General features: G+C 44.4%; 1 protein-coding gene across 3 annotated transcripts; it reads right to left on the reverse strand.

Moving 5' to 3' along the window:
- Window positions 1-4964: 4964 nt before the first annotated feature.
- On the reverse strand, window positions 4965-19480 carry LOC126527673 (uncharacterized). Of its 3 annotated transcripts, XM_050175552.3 has the most exons (4): window positions 19276-19480; window positions 18632-18676; window positions 9482-10210; window positions 4965-9303 (listed from the first exon to the last, which is right to left on the reverse strand). In XM_050175552.3, exons 1-4 carry the CDS (start codon window positions 19337-19339, stop codon window positions 9056-9058), a joined length of 1086 nt encoding a protein of 361 aa, XP_050031509.1. In that variant the 5' UTR covers window positions 19340-19480; the 3' UTR covers window positions 4965-9055. The 3 variants fall into 3 exon arrangements, with proteins under 3 accessions (XP_050031509.1, XP_050031491.1, XP_050031500.1); XM_050175534.3 differs by having other exon boundaries at window positions 4965-10210; XM_050175543.3 differs by lacking the exon at window positions 18632-18676 and having other exon boundaries at window positions 4965-10210.
- Window positions 19481-19931: the final 451 nt, after the last annotated feature.

The raw sequence follows: 19931 nt of genomic DNA on the forward strand, positions 1-19931 counted from the left end.
AATGTATCTCAAACGCTGTGGACAATCGTCGCCTAAGCCTTCCCCTTCCAGAATGTCCCACAAAATGTAGCGGTCTGCGTTGTTATACGCTCCTGTAATGTCTAAAAAGGCCACATATAACGGTCTGCTTTCTATTTTTGATATTTCAATACACTGAGGAAGAACAAATAAGTTATCATCTAAACGCCTACCTATTCTGAAGCCATTCTGAAGTTCTCCCAAAATGCCACTGTTCTCTGCCCATGCTTGCAGGTTTAATTTGATTGCCTGCATTGCTAACCTTTGTATTACCGATGTAATGGTGAACGGTCTATACAAGTGAATTCTTTCTCCCCCCCTTACTTTTATAAATTAAATTAATTCTACTTTGTTGATAACTGTCTGGTATTCGTCCATCTTTTAAAGTTTTTTCCGCTGCTTTCACCAGAGCTTCCTTATTACTTTTTGGTCCTAGTTCATTAATCAGCCTAATGGGAACCTCGTCTAGCCCTGTGGCTGTGCGCTTAGGAATTTTCTCTTCCGCTTTCTTCCAGTTGAAATTTGTCAGCACGAGCTCCTTTTCCAATTGGGTTTCTTTCATGCTCTTTTTTTCTTCTAATACAACCTCGTAATTGCTTTGGAAAGATTCGGCTGTTATTTTTCGGATGTAATTTATTGCCGCTTCTCCTTCCGTCTGTTTTCATCTTCGTCTAGGATATGTTGTTGTATTGTTGTTGACTTCCTGCCTAATAATGTTATGTGGTTCCAAAATATTCTAACTGCGGCCTTCTTTTTCTCACGTATTTCTGACAACCAATGTTCACTTTCACCTTTTAATTTTGCTTGCACCAGTATTTGAACCATAGACTTTTTCTCCCGGTATATTTCCCATTTATTGGTTACTTCATCCTGCAGCAACTGCGCCTTCTTTTCCTGCCTGTGCTCTCCAAATGCTTTCTGTCGTTCTGCGATCGCTTCTCATATCTCCTTGTTCCACCAGCTTTCCATATTTCTGTCGTTATTACACTTAGAAGCTGACCATATTCCCACTCTTTACTTGGCCATTTGCCAATTTCTTCTCGACTCTAGTGACTATATTTGCTATTTGTTCAGTCTTCAAATTTGGACTGGCCATATTGCGCTCCTTGCTGTCTTTCCCAACCACATATCCCATTTTTAATATGATGCGTTTATGGTCACTCCCTATGCTGCTATACCCTTCCTCATCAATGACTGTTTCTCTCAACTTATCATGAATTCATTCTGTCATCAGACAGTAATCAATGGTCAATTGTCGGTTTCCCACTTCCCACGTGATCTGCCCTTCACACTTAGGGCCTGTATTCACGATAACAATGTTATGTTGCTCACAAAGGTCTAGCATTGACTTCCCGTTGTTGTCGGTATAGCCATCTAAATCCTGTATGGGGGCATTCATGTCACCTAATAGGACAATTTCAGCACCATTCCCGAAATGGTTAATATCAGCACTTATGCATTCCATTAACTCTTTATTCTTCTCTGTGCAATTATTTCCAGTCCACAAATACGTAATGCCCAGCCAAGTTTTTTTTTCCACTCATTGTACCTGATAACCAAAGATGCTCTAGACATTTTGAATTTACTCTTTTCCATTTGGCTCTCTGATGGATGAGCATTCCGACTCCCCCTCCCTTTCTTTCCGTCTTAGTTCTGTTGCACCCTTCCTAAACATAATTCTCAATAACTGGCGGCTCTTCTGAGTTTCTAAGGTGCGTTTCTTTAACCGCATACACCCCTATTTGTCCTCTATTTAACTGCTCCTCAATCTCTGCCCCCTTTTCCTTTCTTCTGCTGCCCTGCATGTTTATGTAGCCTATTGCATGGCGACCTCTCTTGCTTTCCTCCTTTTCTTGCTAACGACGGCGATGCTCTTCTGAGGTTTCCCTAGGGGACCTTCTTCATTACTATCTACACTGGCCTCCTGAGCGCCCGCGGGCCCCCTAAAAAAGCAACAGCGCGACCACCAATTCGCCAGCCCACTTCTTGTGCCAGCCTGTAATTGAAGTGGATCCCGTCTCGTTTAAAAACACAACACCTTATCACTTCCCTGTTTACTTCGACCACCTGGAAGCCTTTCTCTCGGCTCATTTTCCATATTGCCTCACTAGCAGCCATTACGGCTTTTTGTACGTGACTGTCACATACAGGCACCTCCGGCACCGTGCACACCACGATCTGCACCTGAGGGGATAGCTCGCGCAAGTCGTCCACCCCCTTCGCCAAGCGCTGGGCTAGTCCTGTCCCTTTCCTGTTCAGGACGTCATTTAGCCCACCTGCTACTAAGACAAGGTTGCGCAGGTGGGCATTTTCCGCTAGCTTTTCTTTTGCTCGCTCCAGGACAGAACCCAGTGTCCGCCCTGGAAATGTCCATACCGCCACTCTTTTATCGCCTTTCACCCTCTCCACAATTGCTTTTGAGCAACTAGCCATGTTTGAGTCGCCGGTGATAATCACCCTTTCACTCTCTCCTACCTCTCCCTGCTTCCCTTTGTCCTTTTCCGCGTTATTTGAACTCGACAAAGGGCATTGTCCCCTGGGTTTCCGCTTCTTCCGCGCGGCGGCCTCGAGGTAGCCGCTCTTTCCAGCTAATCCTTCATCACGCTGCATGCATTCCACGTATTTCGCTGACCCTCCCTCGCATGTCGCGTCGGGGGTCTGCGTTCCATTGTCACGCACATTTTCGTTCACAATGGCGGCCCTGTTCAGCTTTTCCTCGGCTGCTTCAAGTCTCTTTTCAACTACCTTCCGTGCAGCACGCTCCCTGTTTAGCTCATTTTTGAGCTCTTGCACCTGTTTGAGCTCTTCCTGGAAAGCCTCCATTTTCTGCAGCCTAGTATCGACATCACATTGTGTGCCGGTTGATTCGATGCCCTCTCCATTCTCATCCGTCTCATCTGCCTTGAGAGACCCCCCGCGCACTGCTTGCTTTTCCGTCCTTCTCGCCATGTATTGGACGGCTTTTTGCAAATACTACAATGCTATAATAATGCTACTACTGATGCAAATACTATAATACTATATCAATGCAGAGCACGTGCCTTTTAGCAAGAACCGATACGCACAGGATCCAAATCCTCAAGATGTCGCAAAGCAACTCTCAGCACTATTTCAAAAGCAATCAATGCCGCGGAGACCGAAGGTGTGACACGCTCTCGCACGCGCTCAACCACGCGGCCACGCTCTTACTTTCCTACCAAAGACACGCACAGTAAAACCACCTAATAGCTATTAATCATGCCACCTCCATGCTACCATTTAAAGACTATGCACTCAACGTCCCAACCGGCTGCACGTGTTGAAGCACGTGGCGCGAAAGGACGCTCTAACAATCCTGCAAAACCAAATGTGCACGAAACACACCCGCGCACCCAAAATACGAGACAAAAAAAAAAGGAAAAAAAGAAAAACCACCCAATTACTATTTAAAGGCAAAAATCAGCAAATCAAAAACAGAAGGAAGCTCAAAGCACGCCCAAAAACTTATGATTTCGTCGCCGCCACGGAGCCCCGAAAAGCACGTCCATTCGCCACAAAATCTAAGCTTCGTCCTCGTTCAGGAGCTTCGTTCAGGAGAAACGGCCGTCGACGCTGAGTGCGCCACGGCGCAGGGATGCGGCAGTGAGTACACTGCCCCTATTCTAGTACACTGTAGCCGGTAGCCATGAGAACGCCGAGAATAGCGCTTGTCCTCGTGTTGTCAGGATTTGCAGAAATAAATCGAAAGTATGAATTAAAAGCCGTGCACGTCCGCGTCAACAGTGATGCAGTAAGCTTTTAAACATAATAAAATTGTAGTGAAAAGGTACGGTCAAATTAAAAAAAAAACTCAAATGATGTGGGCAACACACCTCTGGTAATGACACTTTGCAGAGCCCCCTCCGGAAACTTCAGAGGGGTCTCCGCCCCCCCCCCCCCCCCTCAATAGTTGGCGCCTATGCTGCATACCCCCAAATTCAAGCTGGCCCGCCCCCTACTCTTAGCTCCCCCATGCATTTTCTATGGAGCCCTATGTATCCTATGAGTATTCTCTCTAATCATTTTCATATTTTTTTGTTCCAATTGTTCCATATCGCTTATAGAGCTACCAATCATCTATTTACACTGTTGATTAAATGTCTCAACTTCGGAAATTACGCATTTTTTCAACAGATACATGGCATTACACTTTTCACGTGACGGACAAATTTTCCTGTGATATTCGCCAAAGAATGTAAAAAAGAGTGCATACTACTGTTCAAGGAAGATAAACTGCGTCGACATGGTGCACAACGAAGGAGCGCACGACATCCGCGGTTACATCGCGCGGTGTGAAAGCTTGGGAATAAATACCTCGGAAACACTTATTTAGAAACCTCCTACTTAGCTCACATATGGCGCGCGGACGGCGAAGTTTGCGCGACCGATCCGGTGCATCCATATCTTTCTCCGCTCCTCACAAAGCTTGCCAGACGGCAGCGTAAAAAGCTTTTTTCCTTCATTGAAACGAATACGGAAACCATAGGCGCAGCAACTCATGACGAAGAGTAGAAACAGTGCCAAGGAAGCGAGCTGTTCTTAACGACGCGCTCACGACGGAAGCTACCGTCACCATATAAACCACGTACTACGCACACTACGGCGCGTATTCATTCATTGCATCGAAAATGGCGCTGGAGAAACGTCCGAAAGCGCGCTTTCTCGGATGAAAAGAACAATGGAAAAGCGCCCGCTGTGTCGCTATATTGATTCAATGCTAACGCATTACCGTCGACAGTCATCGTGAGAAGGGTTCTGCCACAAATATTTTACCTGTTTTTACTTCCATTTGTTATGAAGCTTACAGTAGTTTTTATTCCTCGTTTACAATTACAACAGCAAAAAGAAAAAAAAAAGCTTTTTCTTTTTGGCTTTCTTGTCAGTCTGCTTCAAATGATTCATACCCCCACAAGAAAGACAATATTACATGTGCTTTAAAAGTCTTGTTTATTGTTTCTACAACATGATTTCTATTGCAATGAAAAATGTAGATGGGCATGCTTTGAAAAGAGGGGAAAAAAGAATCTGACAAGCACTGCCTCCATAATACAAAGTAGCAAGAAAGAAACACACTAGAAAACCATGTAAATCACACAAACACAAGCCATAACAAACGTTTGGCACAATTCTCCTCTGCAATAGTGCAAGCACCTTTGTAGTGGTTCATCTTTGGCTGACTGGCCAGCAGAGAATGTGGGGGAGAAAAACCAGGTATCTGCAATTTGTCAGCAATGTTTAATGGTTTTTGAAACATGTTGAGTTAATGCAGCATCTAACACTGTTTGTGCAAGGCCCACACAACCTTTCCCACAAGTGCAAGGAGTGCTGTGAAGTACAGACCTTGCAAGCCAGCTCAATTTTCTGCACTACATACAGCACCGCTGTGGTTCATTACCCACATTTGTGTATTTATGCAGCACCCCAGCATAACAGACTAGATTCTATTGATAATGGTGTTCAACATGTCCAAATACAAAAAATTCCTGTTGCACTTCTCAATGCATGGTCGCAAAGAAACATCTGGACTACCAGAGATGCCGTAGGAGGAGGCACTCAATCATAATTTTGATCACCAATATTAATTTTGACCACTTGGGGTTCTCTTTCAGCGCACTTGAAAACTAAGCACACCTCCTCAAGCATACTTCCACATCCCCAACACCAGAATACAGTCAAGACTTCCCCAAAGCAAACTCGTAACTTTGTAGTCAGCAGCAGAATGCCTTAGCATAGCAGAGCAGGCAGCCACTTTAGAAAGAAGAGAGAGAAGGAAAAAGTGCACATGCAGCTACTTCCCAGCACTTGAGAAAAAGGACATTCATGCCCCACGCAGAGTGTACAACTTTGCATTAGAACAGTGGCAGCACACACAGCAACCAAAACAGACACATTTAAGTTTTTCATTATGCCTGCATTAATTCAAGGCAAATGACACTGCATGCTGCAACACTGACAGAAGGGCACTGTAGAGCACCTCAAGTAGCAAGTTCAGGAAGGCAATGGAATTGTAGGGACTCAAAGTCCACAGGTGCAAGCCTAAGGACGGTGGCACAATATCGCACTTTATATTTTGTCTTCAGTAAATAAGTGACGAGCATGTCCATGAAAATGCAACACACCTGTAGTCAAAAGCTACAGGCATAACACAGGAGAGATTTGTTTCAACACCTTGGCACACTGCCAGGGTATGACAAGCGTTACCTATGCTTGTACACAAACACTGGAGGGTGCTTTAAATGCCAAGACATTAACTTAGTTTGTGTACAAATTCAGTTTTTTGCCTATGCCACACTCTGCAAACTTTTGTATGCAGGCATACTTAGCCAACGAGTATCAACACTGTTACGTCACTGAGCAGTACCGCTGCAGAGCTTTACCCAGGTGAAAATGTTTAGGCAAGCACAAGCCGACCCATTCGTGTCAAATAAAAGCTACCCGTGCAAACAGAAAAACCTGACAAAATGTTGATGGGTGCTTCTCACTGGTGATCCCCTGAAGATGCCAATACCACTCCGCCAATCATATTAACAGCTCATGGGCATTAATCATGCATGTGCATCTTGGTATACAGCAAGCAGAGAAGCTTGCTTTTTAGCTGGAGCAATAAAATGAGTCGCAAGGGAGCTGCATTATGCTTGCACCAGATGCACTAACACTAAGAGTAAATGTCAAATCATATACTCCAAACTACACAAGGAAGACAGCTAAAACTCCTGCGACAACTCTCTTCTCACAGCCTGCAGCATTAGTGTTACTTTAATTCCATTCACATTGAACAAATGCAAGTTTGCCATTGTTTTTCCCTTGCAAGAACATTGGCTACACAGTTATAGGGGCTCTACAACACAAATTTAGCTGTTTCTATTTTTCTATTCGGGGGGGGGGGAGGTCACAGTGCCAATATTGCAGTTATTTTATTCTATCTGAGAAATGACGACACTGGTACTGACTGCACCACTGTATAATGGCTGTTTTCAGCAGTGCTGTTAAGTAATGTTAGCTAACGTCAACTAATGCATTGCTGGTTAAACCCAGATCATTTCAATATTGTTGTAGGTGCATGAAAACACTTCAACAAAGAAGAAACTGGCTATGCCACTATTCATGCTTTTTCCATGGTCTGTATGTTGCAGAGAACATAAGCTGCTTCCACAGGCAACTTTTTCTTTATTTTCTTAGTGGGCAGGTGGCCAAAAACTAACCCTTGTAGTGTGTATCACAGGCACCGAACTGACATCAAGCACTCCATATTAGGGGGATTACCTACCTGGTAGAGGAAGAGTGCATGGACAAGCAGATGTGCGAGAACAGAACCTCAAATCGGCTCACATAAGCTGCATGCCTCAGTGCATGCCCAGAAGTACCTTTGGTGAGGCTGGTGAGTACCTTCGGTGATTGAGGTGAGGCACCCACCTTGTCCTTTGTAAGCATTCAGTTGGTGTTCATCCTGTCAAAGATCACCACTACAGCTGAATCCTATTGGCTTACTTCACATGGCTGTTGTTACCATGTGGCAACAGTGCAGTAGATGTCTTTACGCAACAAGTCTTATTTGGGCTACAATTAACGCCACCTAAAAAAGAGTTGGCAAGCCACTTTTATAAATGTTTTTGAAGGGTGCTCATTCTGTTCAGCACCATTTTTGTATATACCCATGCAAACTTGACCAATTTACAAAAACACTCATCTTTCAGTAACCTACTCCACCTTGTGTCTCCTGTCTTTGTACAAGAAATGTGAAGAAAGAAACTATAACATCAATGTGGTCAACGTACATAAAGTTGTTTTTGCTTATAACGCTTGATAATAACAAAGAAAATGACAGGGCAGACACTCATGCCCCCCTTACACTACACAAGTCAGTCCTCACAAGCCGCACTTTCTTGACTAACACTTTAGGGTAACTGCCAGTAGCTTCAATGCCACGCTGCATGTGATCTTCTTTCATTGGCTTCCACACCAGCTAAACAAAAGCATAGTGCATGACACTATGCAGTACAACATGAAGCCATGCCATGACTATGTCTTCATGCTCTACCATGTCCATTACTATGTCTTCCTTCTCTACCATGTGAAAGCACGTGTGGCAGAATTTGCCGAGCAGGCATGGCAAGAAACACAAAGGGGTCATGTTTCTATGCCGCTCCACGACAATGTTAAAACTAACAAAGTAATTCAATTACCTGTTGGATTCATGCACGACCACTACAGGAAACAAATTTGCACCACAGCTTTCAGACTTGCACAGTCCGCAAATTGTGCTTTTATGGTGGTGTAGGCCGAGAAAGCGAGGAAAACTAGCACAATCATCCTGTACATAAACATTTTAGTGAATTAAGTAGATGATTGCAGTCCCAACAGGGCCTGTGACTACATTCCTGCATGGTGATCATATTGAAATTTTTACACACACACAAACGCACACTCAAACGTGCAGAATGAAAAAGGCAGGAAATCAAAATTGGTGCATCTTCTACATATGAGTATGTTTTCCTTAATGATCCATCCATACAGTTACCAGACGTACTGACTTTGACAGAGAACAGTACCAGGAAATGAACACTACACATTAAAAAAAAGAAAGAAAGAAAGAAATTGAGCATTACGACTACACGCAAGAGGACATACGTCTACTAGAAGATTTTTTTTACAAAGGCGTGACAATGCAAGGCTAAAAGGATAAAAGCAGAAAAATAAAAACCTGGACATTCAAATCTGCATACATTTCCACACGTGTATCACTTCGTTAAAGGATGTAATTCTCGCAGCACACAACTGTTCATCTTCTGCTCATGCATACATCTCTTCTAGGAAACAAAACTTGAGCAAAACACATACTGAATTGCAATGGCTGCAAGAGGTCAGCTGGTGATAAGCCCTGCCCTATGGGGTATGGGGCCGTCGCACCTACTAAGTGCAGGCACAGAGTGACACCCTCCAGTGCCTAAAGACACGCAAGTCCGGCTAGTACGGGAAAATAATTTCCGAGCTGCAGCAGATGCAGGCGGCACTCTCACAGTCAGTGGCGGGGACTGGCCAGACTGGCAGGTGGCTGCCAGTCAGGTTTGAAGCTGCCGGGGCCGAAAGGGGTTGTCTGGTTGGGGCTGCCCAGCTGGGGGGGCATTGGCGGTGGTGCTGCCGGCACCTTGCTGCTGGAGCCGCTGGTAGAGCCCCGCGAGGGGACCACCCCCGGCGAGGAGCAGGAGGCTCTCGGCTGGCTGCTGCTGCTGCTGCTGCTGCTGCTGCTGCTGGTGCTGCTGCTGCCCACTGGAACAAGGGGGGGCGGCGCATTTGTGTCGGCTCAAGTCCCGGGGCTCGAGGAACCGGCGGCCGCACTGGGAGCAGCCGAAGGGCCGCTCGCCCGCATGAGCTCGCAGGTGGCGCGCCAGCTTCTCTCGGCGGCCGTAGCTCTTGCCGCACACTAGGCAAACGTGGGGGCGCTCACCTGTGTGCACGCGCCGGTGCCGGGCCAGCTTGTCCTTGCGGTAGAAGCCCCGCCCACAGAAGTCGCACGGGAACGGCCGCTCACCCGTGTGGATCATGGCATGGCGCGTCAGGTGGTTCTTCTGCGAGAAGCTCTTTCCACACACCTCGCACCGGAACGGCTTGTCACCCGTGTGCGTCCGCATGTGATCCAGCAACTTGCACCGGTAGCTGAAGCCGCTGCCACAGATGTCACAGGCGCAGGCCTTCTCACCATGAGCTGCCCGCACGTGAGCTCGGACTCGCTCCGCTGAAGCAAACAACTTTCCACACACCTCACAGGGCACTGCCCCAACGGCTCGCTCTGAGCGCGTGTGCTGGCCTAAGTGCTGCTGCAGCTCAGAGGCTGCCTTGAAAGGCACCTTGCAAGATGGGCAGGGCCACAGTTTGTCCCCTTTGGGGCTCTCAGAAGCCACTGACGCTTCCACTTTCTGGGCAGGTGCAGCCGCCGCCTTGTGTGGCTCAATGCCCGGGAAGGCAACAGGAGCTGACCCCAGGCTGCGGCCAAAGTCGCTTGCTGGCACCTGTGGAATCTTGAGCGTTGTCAGGGAGCTGCGTGGCTGTGACTTGACTGCTTTGAGACCCTGGTGAGCAGCCTCCTCAGAGTTCTGCACCACTGGTTGGGGCACGCTGCTGGCTGCTGGAGGGGCAGTGGCGTGAAAGTTGGCCAGGTGCTGTCGAGGGTCAAATCCTGCACAGCCCCCATCAACACCCAGTGGCAGAAGAACCCCTACAAAGCTTCCGTCACCAGCACTTCCCGTTTGTGGCCACATGCCAAGTGCGCCCTAGAGGTCTGATTTTACCAAATAGTCTTAACTGTACAAGTCCTCTTGCTCTCCATACAATACTAGCACTTTGATGACTCTATGTGTATTTCTTGTACCAACTAAATTAGAAGATGCTTCCCTCCTGAGCAGGTTTATTCGAACATCTATTCCATTGTGTTTTCAGCATGCTGTTCACTCACTATCTTCACACTAATTTATCAAGCTCTGGAAGCAAAGACAGCTGCAGTATCTTCGGCACATACCTTGTGGCACGCCCATTTTTCCTTGGTGACATAACAATGAGTTGGATATTTGCAAGAAGCTTATGCGTCCTTTACGCATACCATTCTTCCTTGAAGAAATGTATTCGCAAACCATCCATCAGAAACCCCTAAAAGGATGGAGCTTTTTGCTCAAGAAATATGTTATTGGGTAAAGCGAGGAACTGGGCTAGTTGGTGATGATTCATTCTGAACTGTGCTGAGTGAGACTAATCACAGGAACTAACACGAACAGACATACCTCACAGGACAAGTCTGGTCGTCCTGTCTGATCTGTCAATTTATGTTAGTTGCCATTAGTCTCATTCAACGCAGTTCGGAATGAATGTTAAAGGGTCCCTGAAACAACTTTTTGTACTACTTACTCTCTAGACATACAGAGTATCTCTAATGGCATGCTTTTTTGCAAACGTTTTATGTCAGCGAACTATTTAACATAGTAAGAAAACATCGCCGATGTGTAGAAGAGGCTCCTGTGAACATGTGAGCCAAATATTACTGCACTGCATACAGCAAGGAATCTACAATATTGTGGCAAACACAGCGAAAATCACCTGCTATAGCCTCCACGTCATCATGCAGTGTCATCGCAAGCAGCAATGCCCACCAACAGCTATTGGATGATATTGTGAACATTCGCAGTAATACTATTATTGCTAATTTTGAGTTAAATAATTGAAATATATATATATATATATATATATATAATGTCTGCGATCTCAAAAAGACAGAAAAACCAGTTCATCTTTGCACTGCCAGTCTACACATGACAACTGCATGTAGTCGCACCTGTTGCATGTGGCTTTCAACATAGCAGCGGCATGCTGTGTAGTGTAGTCTACCACGGCTACCACAGGGTGGTGCGACGAGCCCTCTTGTCCCCGAGACACTCAACATTTGGGTGGGGTTTTGCCCCCTTGGTTTCTCCTCTGTGTAGCTCCCAGTATGCTATTGGAGACAAAAGAGAGAAAGCCTCTCATCAGTGCAATAACTATTTTTAACTCTGCTTATATACTTGAAGAAAAAGTTTTCGAGCAGGAGATTCATTAGGCAATGTCCTTTAGTAGTGAGGTCATTCTATTGGGTGAAGCGTTTCAGGTACCCTTTAATACTTCCGTTACTGCTAGAAATGTGTTCATTTTCAGTGCTTTTATGTTTTAATATCTTATTTCAAGACATAGTAGTTGCAACGTATACTGAGATACATAAAATTATAGCCTGATCACTGGTGTTTTGAATGTATGTATAGCAGTAATAACTGCTCAGACAATTTCTGATAATTCTTAGGTGAAACTTTAAAGAAGCACCTCAAGGAACACGAATGAAAGTAATAATTTGCTATTCTTAGTATAAGTACTTAAGAGTAAAAAAAAAAGTCTAGAATCTACAAGATATGCACCTGATACCTAGTCCCCAACTTGTGTAAGTCAGATGATGAAAATCTTCATTAACATATCTTAAAAAGAGGGTTGACATGGAATCAGACTCACTCCAATACCCCTAGTCTGGGACTCTGTTGGCAAAGGCGGCTGCCCATGCTCTCTCAATGAGCTCCTGTTGGCTCTCGAGGCGAGCTGCCTCCTACCCCTCAGTTGCTGGCTGACTTATGGTATCTAGCGTCCCGATTCTTTTGGCAGGCCTAAACCATGTGGTAAAGGTTCGTTATTCTAAAGTGACGAATATTCGTCATTCCAGTCTGTGATGCTGAAGGAGGTCCACATATGTTATTAGAAGGTTTGTGTACACAGAGGTGTCGAAGGGGTAGTGGAGATCCTGGGGGAGAAACGCTCGGGGAGCAGTGTGTGCACACTAATTCCCCACTATACCCTCATGTCCTGGTAGCCATGCTTGACGTCAGCTTGACGATGCTTGATGTCAGCTTGTGCCTTCAACGTTTCGAGATCTTAGCTGCTAATTGCACGATTCTACCCTAGATGTAATTCCTGAATGTAGTTTGGGAGTTTGTTAGGATGAATTGTGAGGTGCAATGGGTTGCTCTCGCAAAAAAATTATTAGGATTTGTTGGTCTCAATACTAACCATAGTGAAGCCCATGCTGTGGAATAGCAGTACGTATGCAAATGTTAAAACGGGTAAGTTCCTGTTCCACAGAGAGTATCGTTTCTGCTCATTGCAGCAGGCACCTAGTTTGTTTTTCACTGCATTGTTTAGGCTAGCGAAGAAATTGTCAGGTCAGGGAAGTGTGCAGACGCCTCCTCATACTTGATTAAGGTGTTTGATCAGCGTTTCTATACAATAGTCTAGTGTGCGTTCTCAACTGGCACTGGAACTTCCACATGGTTTGATCAGTTCCTGTACAGTGCTGTACAGTAATGTGGAGTGTTGCCCAATATTGTACATTAATGAATAAGGGCCCTTGCACAGGCAGTGTTCAAATTTAAAATATTAGACAGCTAGTCAAGCTTCGGTAAAAGGTTGGCCTGAAAAGACTGTGCTTTGGGGGAGTGAAAACCACACACAACGAGGATTGCTCATAATTATTTGTGCATACCCTGTCAAAGCACTGATGGATAAAAGCAACCCAGGGTGAGAAAAATGAAGTTGCACTTGATATTAGCTGTACACAATTATCGAAATAACAAGCACCCATGAGCAGCTACTGCTGTTCGAGACATAGTTACAACAGCCGATATGTCGGATCGGAAAATTGAGCACCCAAGAGACGCTTCTGCATCTTCACTGCTGTTGCTGCCATTCAATTATTATGTTGCTAAATTGATAAAACCACAAATTTTGCATCGTTTCATTGAGGAAGTGCTAGGAACACTGGAGGCTAGTTTCAACGATACCTCTAGTAGAAGTTTTATTATTTCAGACACCCCAATTTGCCAAAAATTGACAAATCTGTCAGCTAGTTAGAGTTCAGTCATCATTACAAACGATGCATAATGTTTCTAGTAGAAAAATTTCACCAGAAATGTTTAATAACACATAAAAGAACTGTTGATCAATTTTATTTGATTTCCATAGGTGCGGTAACAAAAGAGAAAAGAGCTAGAACTGGTTAGACATTACCCTCTTCTCAAACAGCTGCGTTCTTCCAGAACTATTATTCTATGTGGCCATGGCTATGTCACACCTCCTTGGCGCAGTGACGAGAGTGTTGCCTGCTTTTAGTCTATTTTAGCTGAATAGCCGTGCGTGTTCCCACGTTGCCTTAAAAGTAGTAACGTCATATTTTCAACTCTTAATTTTTTGTTAAATGAAGATCTGAAACTTCTAAATCCCAGAAAAAATACTTGCAAGCCTCAGAACACCCTAAATAATTTAGAAGAGCACTTGCAGGGGCACAGCACAGCAAAGCGTTTGATATATTGAATGGGGCGGTGAACGAGAGTGCGATACATGCATAGTACAGCACTATAATTTTGCATGGCTTTTCCAAGGGAAAGTTACAACTTTATATATGGACAATAATTCGATATATACGAGCTTGACATATCCGGGATCGACTGTATTAGAAAAAGGTTTAATGGAGCAGCATTCCAATCAAATTGCTCGCCAGAGTAACATCGCTCACCCATTCTATGTAGAACAAGCAAAGGCAACTGAAAATGTGTGGTGTAGCGCCGACACTGCGACCTGCAGTGATGTTTATGTTTAAACCCTAATAATGAATTACAATTACACAGCGCACTCAAATTTAGCACTTGATCACAAGGGCCAACTCTGTGCATTTGTACAAAATCATTTTAGCACATCTAAGTCTGCCTCGCTCCTCTTGCACCATTTGATCTAATTACTCGCTGCCACTGTTTCCCTGATAGCCATGCAGTCCACAGAAAAAGTAAAAAAAAAAAAAAAAAAGGTGGCATATGAGCTTCAAGTTGATTTGTTTGACGTAATAGTTCTTCTGCAGAAAACTGCAAGCTGGAGACAAGTAATTATTTAGGGAAAATGAGACATCCACCCAATCATAGCAGTTGCTCCCAAGGAAACCCATACAGGTTCCTCGAAAGAAAAGCCTCGCAGTTGAAGAAAAATTCGTCCTGGTCCGAGACAAATTTTCACGGACCAGGATAAATTCTTCAACTGCGAGGCTTTTCTTTCGAGGAACCCATATGGGTTTCCTTTGTAGCAATTGCTACGATTGGGTGAATGTCTCATTTTCCCTTAAGTTGATTTGTTCTTTTGAGAGCAATGAAAATAATATCCGTTAGTGCATTAAATGTTTATGGCTTCATTTAGCTTCACACTTCACAATATTTTCGAAAGCAAAAGCACCCACTCAGAACACAAAAAAGAAATAATCACAAATAACATGTGAAAAATTTCTCCAAAAGCTCTCTACAGGGCTGACAGTACGGACATATAAAAAATAAATACAAGCTGCTTTCTGAGTTTAATGGGCACTACGACAGAAAAACAAAGGTATTTTCAATGCTACAAATGTGCACCAGCCTGCTCTGCCTGTTTAGTGTGCACGTAGCGTGTGTAAAATAGGTGCTTTACACACAACTGCCAGTAAGGACACATTTCAGTTATTGGCTGCACAAATTCAGGTTCCACAAGCTGGCCTCTATATGCATGTCTTCCTGACCTGCAGTCCTGAAACTATAACGTAACTGTTGGAAGCTTGCAGGTTAGTTTTATATTCAGTGCTTTTAACCCATGTTGTTCTACATCACAAGGGTTTCGCACTGCTACCAAACAATCAAGGAAACAGTACACACATTGTTTACTCTTTTGTTTTAAGTCCACAACATCAAGTCTAAATGAAACTTCTAAAACCCTTGAAAGCCAACATTAATCCGCTCTTCTCATATTTTCTTTCACACATACAGATAAATTAAAATTGTTCAGCCATAACCAAGACTAGAAATGGCAATTACTGTAACATTAGGCTTCAATCCAAACCTGGATACATTTTCTTGCATGATTTGCGGCAGATCACAGGCACTGTCTTCTTTGTCATAAGGAATACTCCAAAAATTACCTAATCACTCTGAAAAATTAACTTACCCACATTTGCTTTCTAAGCATAGTAATGGTTCCTGCAGTTATTAGATACATGAAAGAGTTTCCTGCTCTGGTGCCTAAAACCCAATATGCACAGAGCAGTCCACTGTTAAAGGGAACACAGTTGAGTGCAGAGCATGTCCGGATTTTTCTCTTTCCAAGAGTACAACCGCCTAGATTTGCAGCAGATAACTGTCGTTGGTAGCTCTGACTCATTTCAACACACCTGTGCAATGTACTGACATTGCTTCCACAGCCACTTGTAGCTAAGGTGCCAGCAAAAAGAGAGGTACACATTTGAGTGTTCCCTTTAACAGTGGACTGACTGCACTGTAGCAAGTTCACAACTCAAGACAACATACATGTCTATGGCCTTATACTTTTCCGTCCTCTAGTTTTAGTGACACCTCATCCAAGTAGTGGCACAAGAATTACTTTCACTGCACATCTTGCAGATATGTGTCATTAAAGAGTTTTAGTGTTCCTCACATATTATATCAAAACCATAGCTAAAATCCCAATACAGCTTTGTATGCCTTTATTTTTTTTTGTATTTGAGTTTTTAAAAATATTGATCAGTCTCATGAAAGTTCATATACACATAAAAATCTACTGCAACAGAATGGTGGCCCCACCTGCCAAGACTACGGTGAACAGAATAACTATCAATTCCAATCCAGTGGAATTGATAATTTTTCATTGGCATTGCTGCAGACAATACCTACTTCAGAATTATTGTGGACAGAAATGGTAAGTCATACTGAAAACATGATATTAAACTAAACTTCATACAAAATAGTACCTCTGTGTAAAATTTGAACAGAGATCATCAGCCAGCAGTTTAGCATTAAGTCTTGTCTACCTGGCACTCCTATTTGTACATAAACAAGGTAACAGTGCTTGCTGGTAGAACAGAAATACATATTAGGCCCCACCGTTAATGTCTTAAGACTACTACTAACAAAAGGTTTTTGTCTTGTAAGTCGTAGCAGAATAAGGTCATGCATATTTGTGTTAGAATTTTTACTGCAATTAGAATAAATGTCAATTAGTTCTGATGGGGCTCAATATGTTAATTGGTCCCAATTTGAAGTCACTGAATGTCTATGCCATGAAACAACAACAAAGTAGCATAGCTACAATTTGAGCCCTCAAATCAATGGATCAGTGGAGAGCAGCTTTAAGATTTTTTTCAAAACTTCCAAAGTTCGAAATTTTGCCATAAAACTACCTATTTGTCTTGAACCATGGCACTGCTTGGTGACCCAATTTTTTTTATTGCACATAGTGGGCAAGTCAGTGAAGTAAACTGCCATGTGTGTCTGTACATATTAGTATACAAGCTTGCAAAACGGAGTGTTAAACTCTTTGGGCTAATTTGGGCGAATGGGTCCAAGGGTGCTTCCCAATGATTATATTTGACTGGAATATTGGTTTTCCTTACCAGAGTTTATTCGACTAATAAAGTATTTAGTTTGTTGGTAGCATTACCGACTATTAGGTTTTTATACTCGTAATTTCCGCTAGGGCTTGTAAGTGGTCATAATGGTAACTGCTATAACACTGATCACAAGGATGCTGCATGGCTTGCACTGCAACGGTAATCGAGTGCAGCAACTGCTGGCACATCTGTGAGGTCAGTGCAGCCCAGAAATTGATGCACAAGTACCACCATGGCCACATTTGAGGTTGCATTCCTTGTGCCTGCTTCCGTGAACATTTTATAGCGACAGTATGTACAGACACCGACAAAAGTGGTATACTCCATGCAGTGGGAGCCGGAGCAACGGATGGATGGATGGATGGATGTTATGAGCGTCCCCTTTGGAACGGGGCGGTGGCTTGCGCCACCAAGCTCTTACTACTATGCTGCCCAATATCCTACCTATGTTCACCAATGAAAAAAAAAAAAAAAAAAACCCACTATGAACTACCACGTCCAAATTTTCTGATACCCTATTGCGAACTGTGCTTTTGTACGTCTCCGTCTTTTGTCGTTTCCCTACTTTTCTTCCACCAATCCTCCAATCGCCTCTTACTGATGTCTATTGCGGACCTGTTTGCTTTACCACTGCTCCCGCTGAACCCAAGGGCTTCAAGGAGGCCAGTGGTGCCTAAATCGACCGCTGGGTAGACGTCAACGGCAAACTGCATTGCAACGCCATCTACAGGCAGCATCTGGGATCGAGACAGCCAATGGGTGCCCTTTATTATCTGCAGGCATGTCGCTTGACTAGTGTCAATGTAGATGGCGTCGAGATGCAGTGTGCTGCTGCTCTGGCTCCCGCTGCGTGGAGTATACCACTTTTGTCGGCACCTGTACTGTACCACTCTACGGAGAACAAAAATGGATTAATACACTTCGAGAAAACTATACAGTGGTAAACTATGTTTCGCACAGTTAATAAAACACTAGACAATCTCACATCTACCATGCTTGTTACTTTGCAAAAGACACTCGGGAAGTGGTTCATCCCAAATATAGCAAACCAATCCACGAAGGAATTAAAAAAAAAAAAGCATTTTAGAATCATGCTTACAATCTCACTAACAGGCCATTAGCAAGCTTATTCTCCAATATTCAACTAACAGGTATACAGTCGCACAATGTGAGACAAAAAAAAAAAAAAAAGAACGGTGGCTGTCAACAATTACCTTAACAATTTTAAATGATGATGTGCTAAGCATACTAAAGGCACAAATAAGCTAAGCACACTGCTGCGAGAGAGTACGTTGAGATTTTAGCCGTGTGAAAACCTCGCCATCGCTATTATTCGCCAATAAAAATACGCTAGCAATGTGCAAAAAAAGTACATCTCGCTGCAAACAATTGGTAATCAAACAGCTCCTCGAACTTTACTTTTCCCCTGAGCAACAATCGTACTTCGCGAATTTCGTACACGATCAGACAAACATGTGACAACATTCCCGCAAAAACAAAGAAACTGACTGCACTTTCCCGTCATATTTAAAAGAATGCTACCAACTTCTACTCAGGCAAAAAGAAACAACACTATCTTCACTATGACCTTTCTCCAGTCTTTCGACTTAAGCATTCGTAGAACAATTATTTGATCGAACTCACCGTAACAGCTGCTCGCTTCGGCAATCAGCAATTTGCCGTATGTTTCTGCAATAGAAGCGCCCCGTATCTCCATCATGATTCACGTAGCGCAATTATGCGGGATGTTCGCGATAGCCAATTCGTCAACCGAATTTCATCAAAGCCGCTCTGCGGTGTGCTCCTCGCAAGGCCGTGCTACCAGTGTGGTTACAAAACAAAGCCCAGAACAAAAGATCCCAGCAGCTATCAGCTTCACTGTTCAGCATCACATAGGGCAGCACATCGTTGATCAGCCATGCACGGTCTTTATGATGTCCTGCCTGCCTTCCAGTACTACGGATCACAAAGGCGGCACAGAGCAACAGAGCGCGCGGAAGCCGGACCGGTGGCCCACGCTACGCTAGCATCGGCTTGAGCGATTATGACGCTCTGCTTTGTTTTGCTTCGTGCAACAGAACTATTTGCTCACTTATCTAGGATCTCGATACTCGCGCGCCTCATTTCATCGAACAATTTCACCGGCAACGGCAGGCAACGGCACGAACTGCGCGGCTCGAACGGAGGGGGGGACAGCAACCGATTCGGGCAGACAAAGGAGCCATGGACGGGGGGGGAGCCCCCAAAAGCGGTTCCGCGCGTACCCCTCCGGCGTACCACTCACTCACCTGGGAAGGCGGCTGGAAACACAAAAGTCGGTGTGCAGACAACTTGTTCGGGCGTCGAGGCCATTTCGTCAACTGCATACTGTATTTGCTACGGCTTGTGACATTCCCTACGATCGCTGGCAAAAATAAAGACGCTCAACAAAGTGCTCGATAACTGCTTTCGGCCACCCGCAACTTCGATAGCAGCGCCGCTACGCCACCAGTGGCCATGCCAGAAGTGCTTCTTTTGGATAGCTTCCTGGATCATAGCTGGATAAAAAAACGTGTTCATGGCTGCGCTCGCGCGCGCGCGCAAGTGTGCGCGAAGGCAGTGAACTTTTTTTTTTCCTGCTAAGCTCACATGTAAAAAACTGCCTCCCTGTGACAGTGTAAAAATGCTTGAAACATCATAGAATTAAAAGGGCCTTGTGTGAATAACGTTTCCCACGTAGTTACCTACATTAGTATTTTTTTTTACGCCCACAGCAAGCAAGCATACAGCAACACTCTAAAAAAGTTTGCACCCTTTGGAGTGTATCTCTGCCACACAACGATAATCGTCATCTGCCTTGATGCGTTTCCTTTCTTGAAAACGCCGCGCCCGCTACTTTCCTGTCGGGAGTGCTATGTCATGCTGATAACGCGCATGCCGTTCGTTACTGGAAAGTGCCGGGCTC

Source organism: Dermacentor andersoni, chromosome 1 (assembly GCF_023375885.2).
Source record: "Dermacentor andersoni chromosome 1, qqDerAnde1_hic_scaffold, whole genome shotgun sequence".
Taxonomy (NCBI): Eukaryota; Metazoa; Arthropoda; class Arachnida; order Ixodida; family Ixodidae; genus Dermacentor; species Dermacentor andersoni.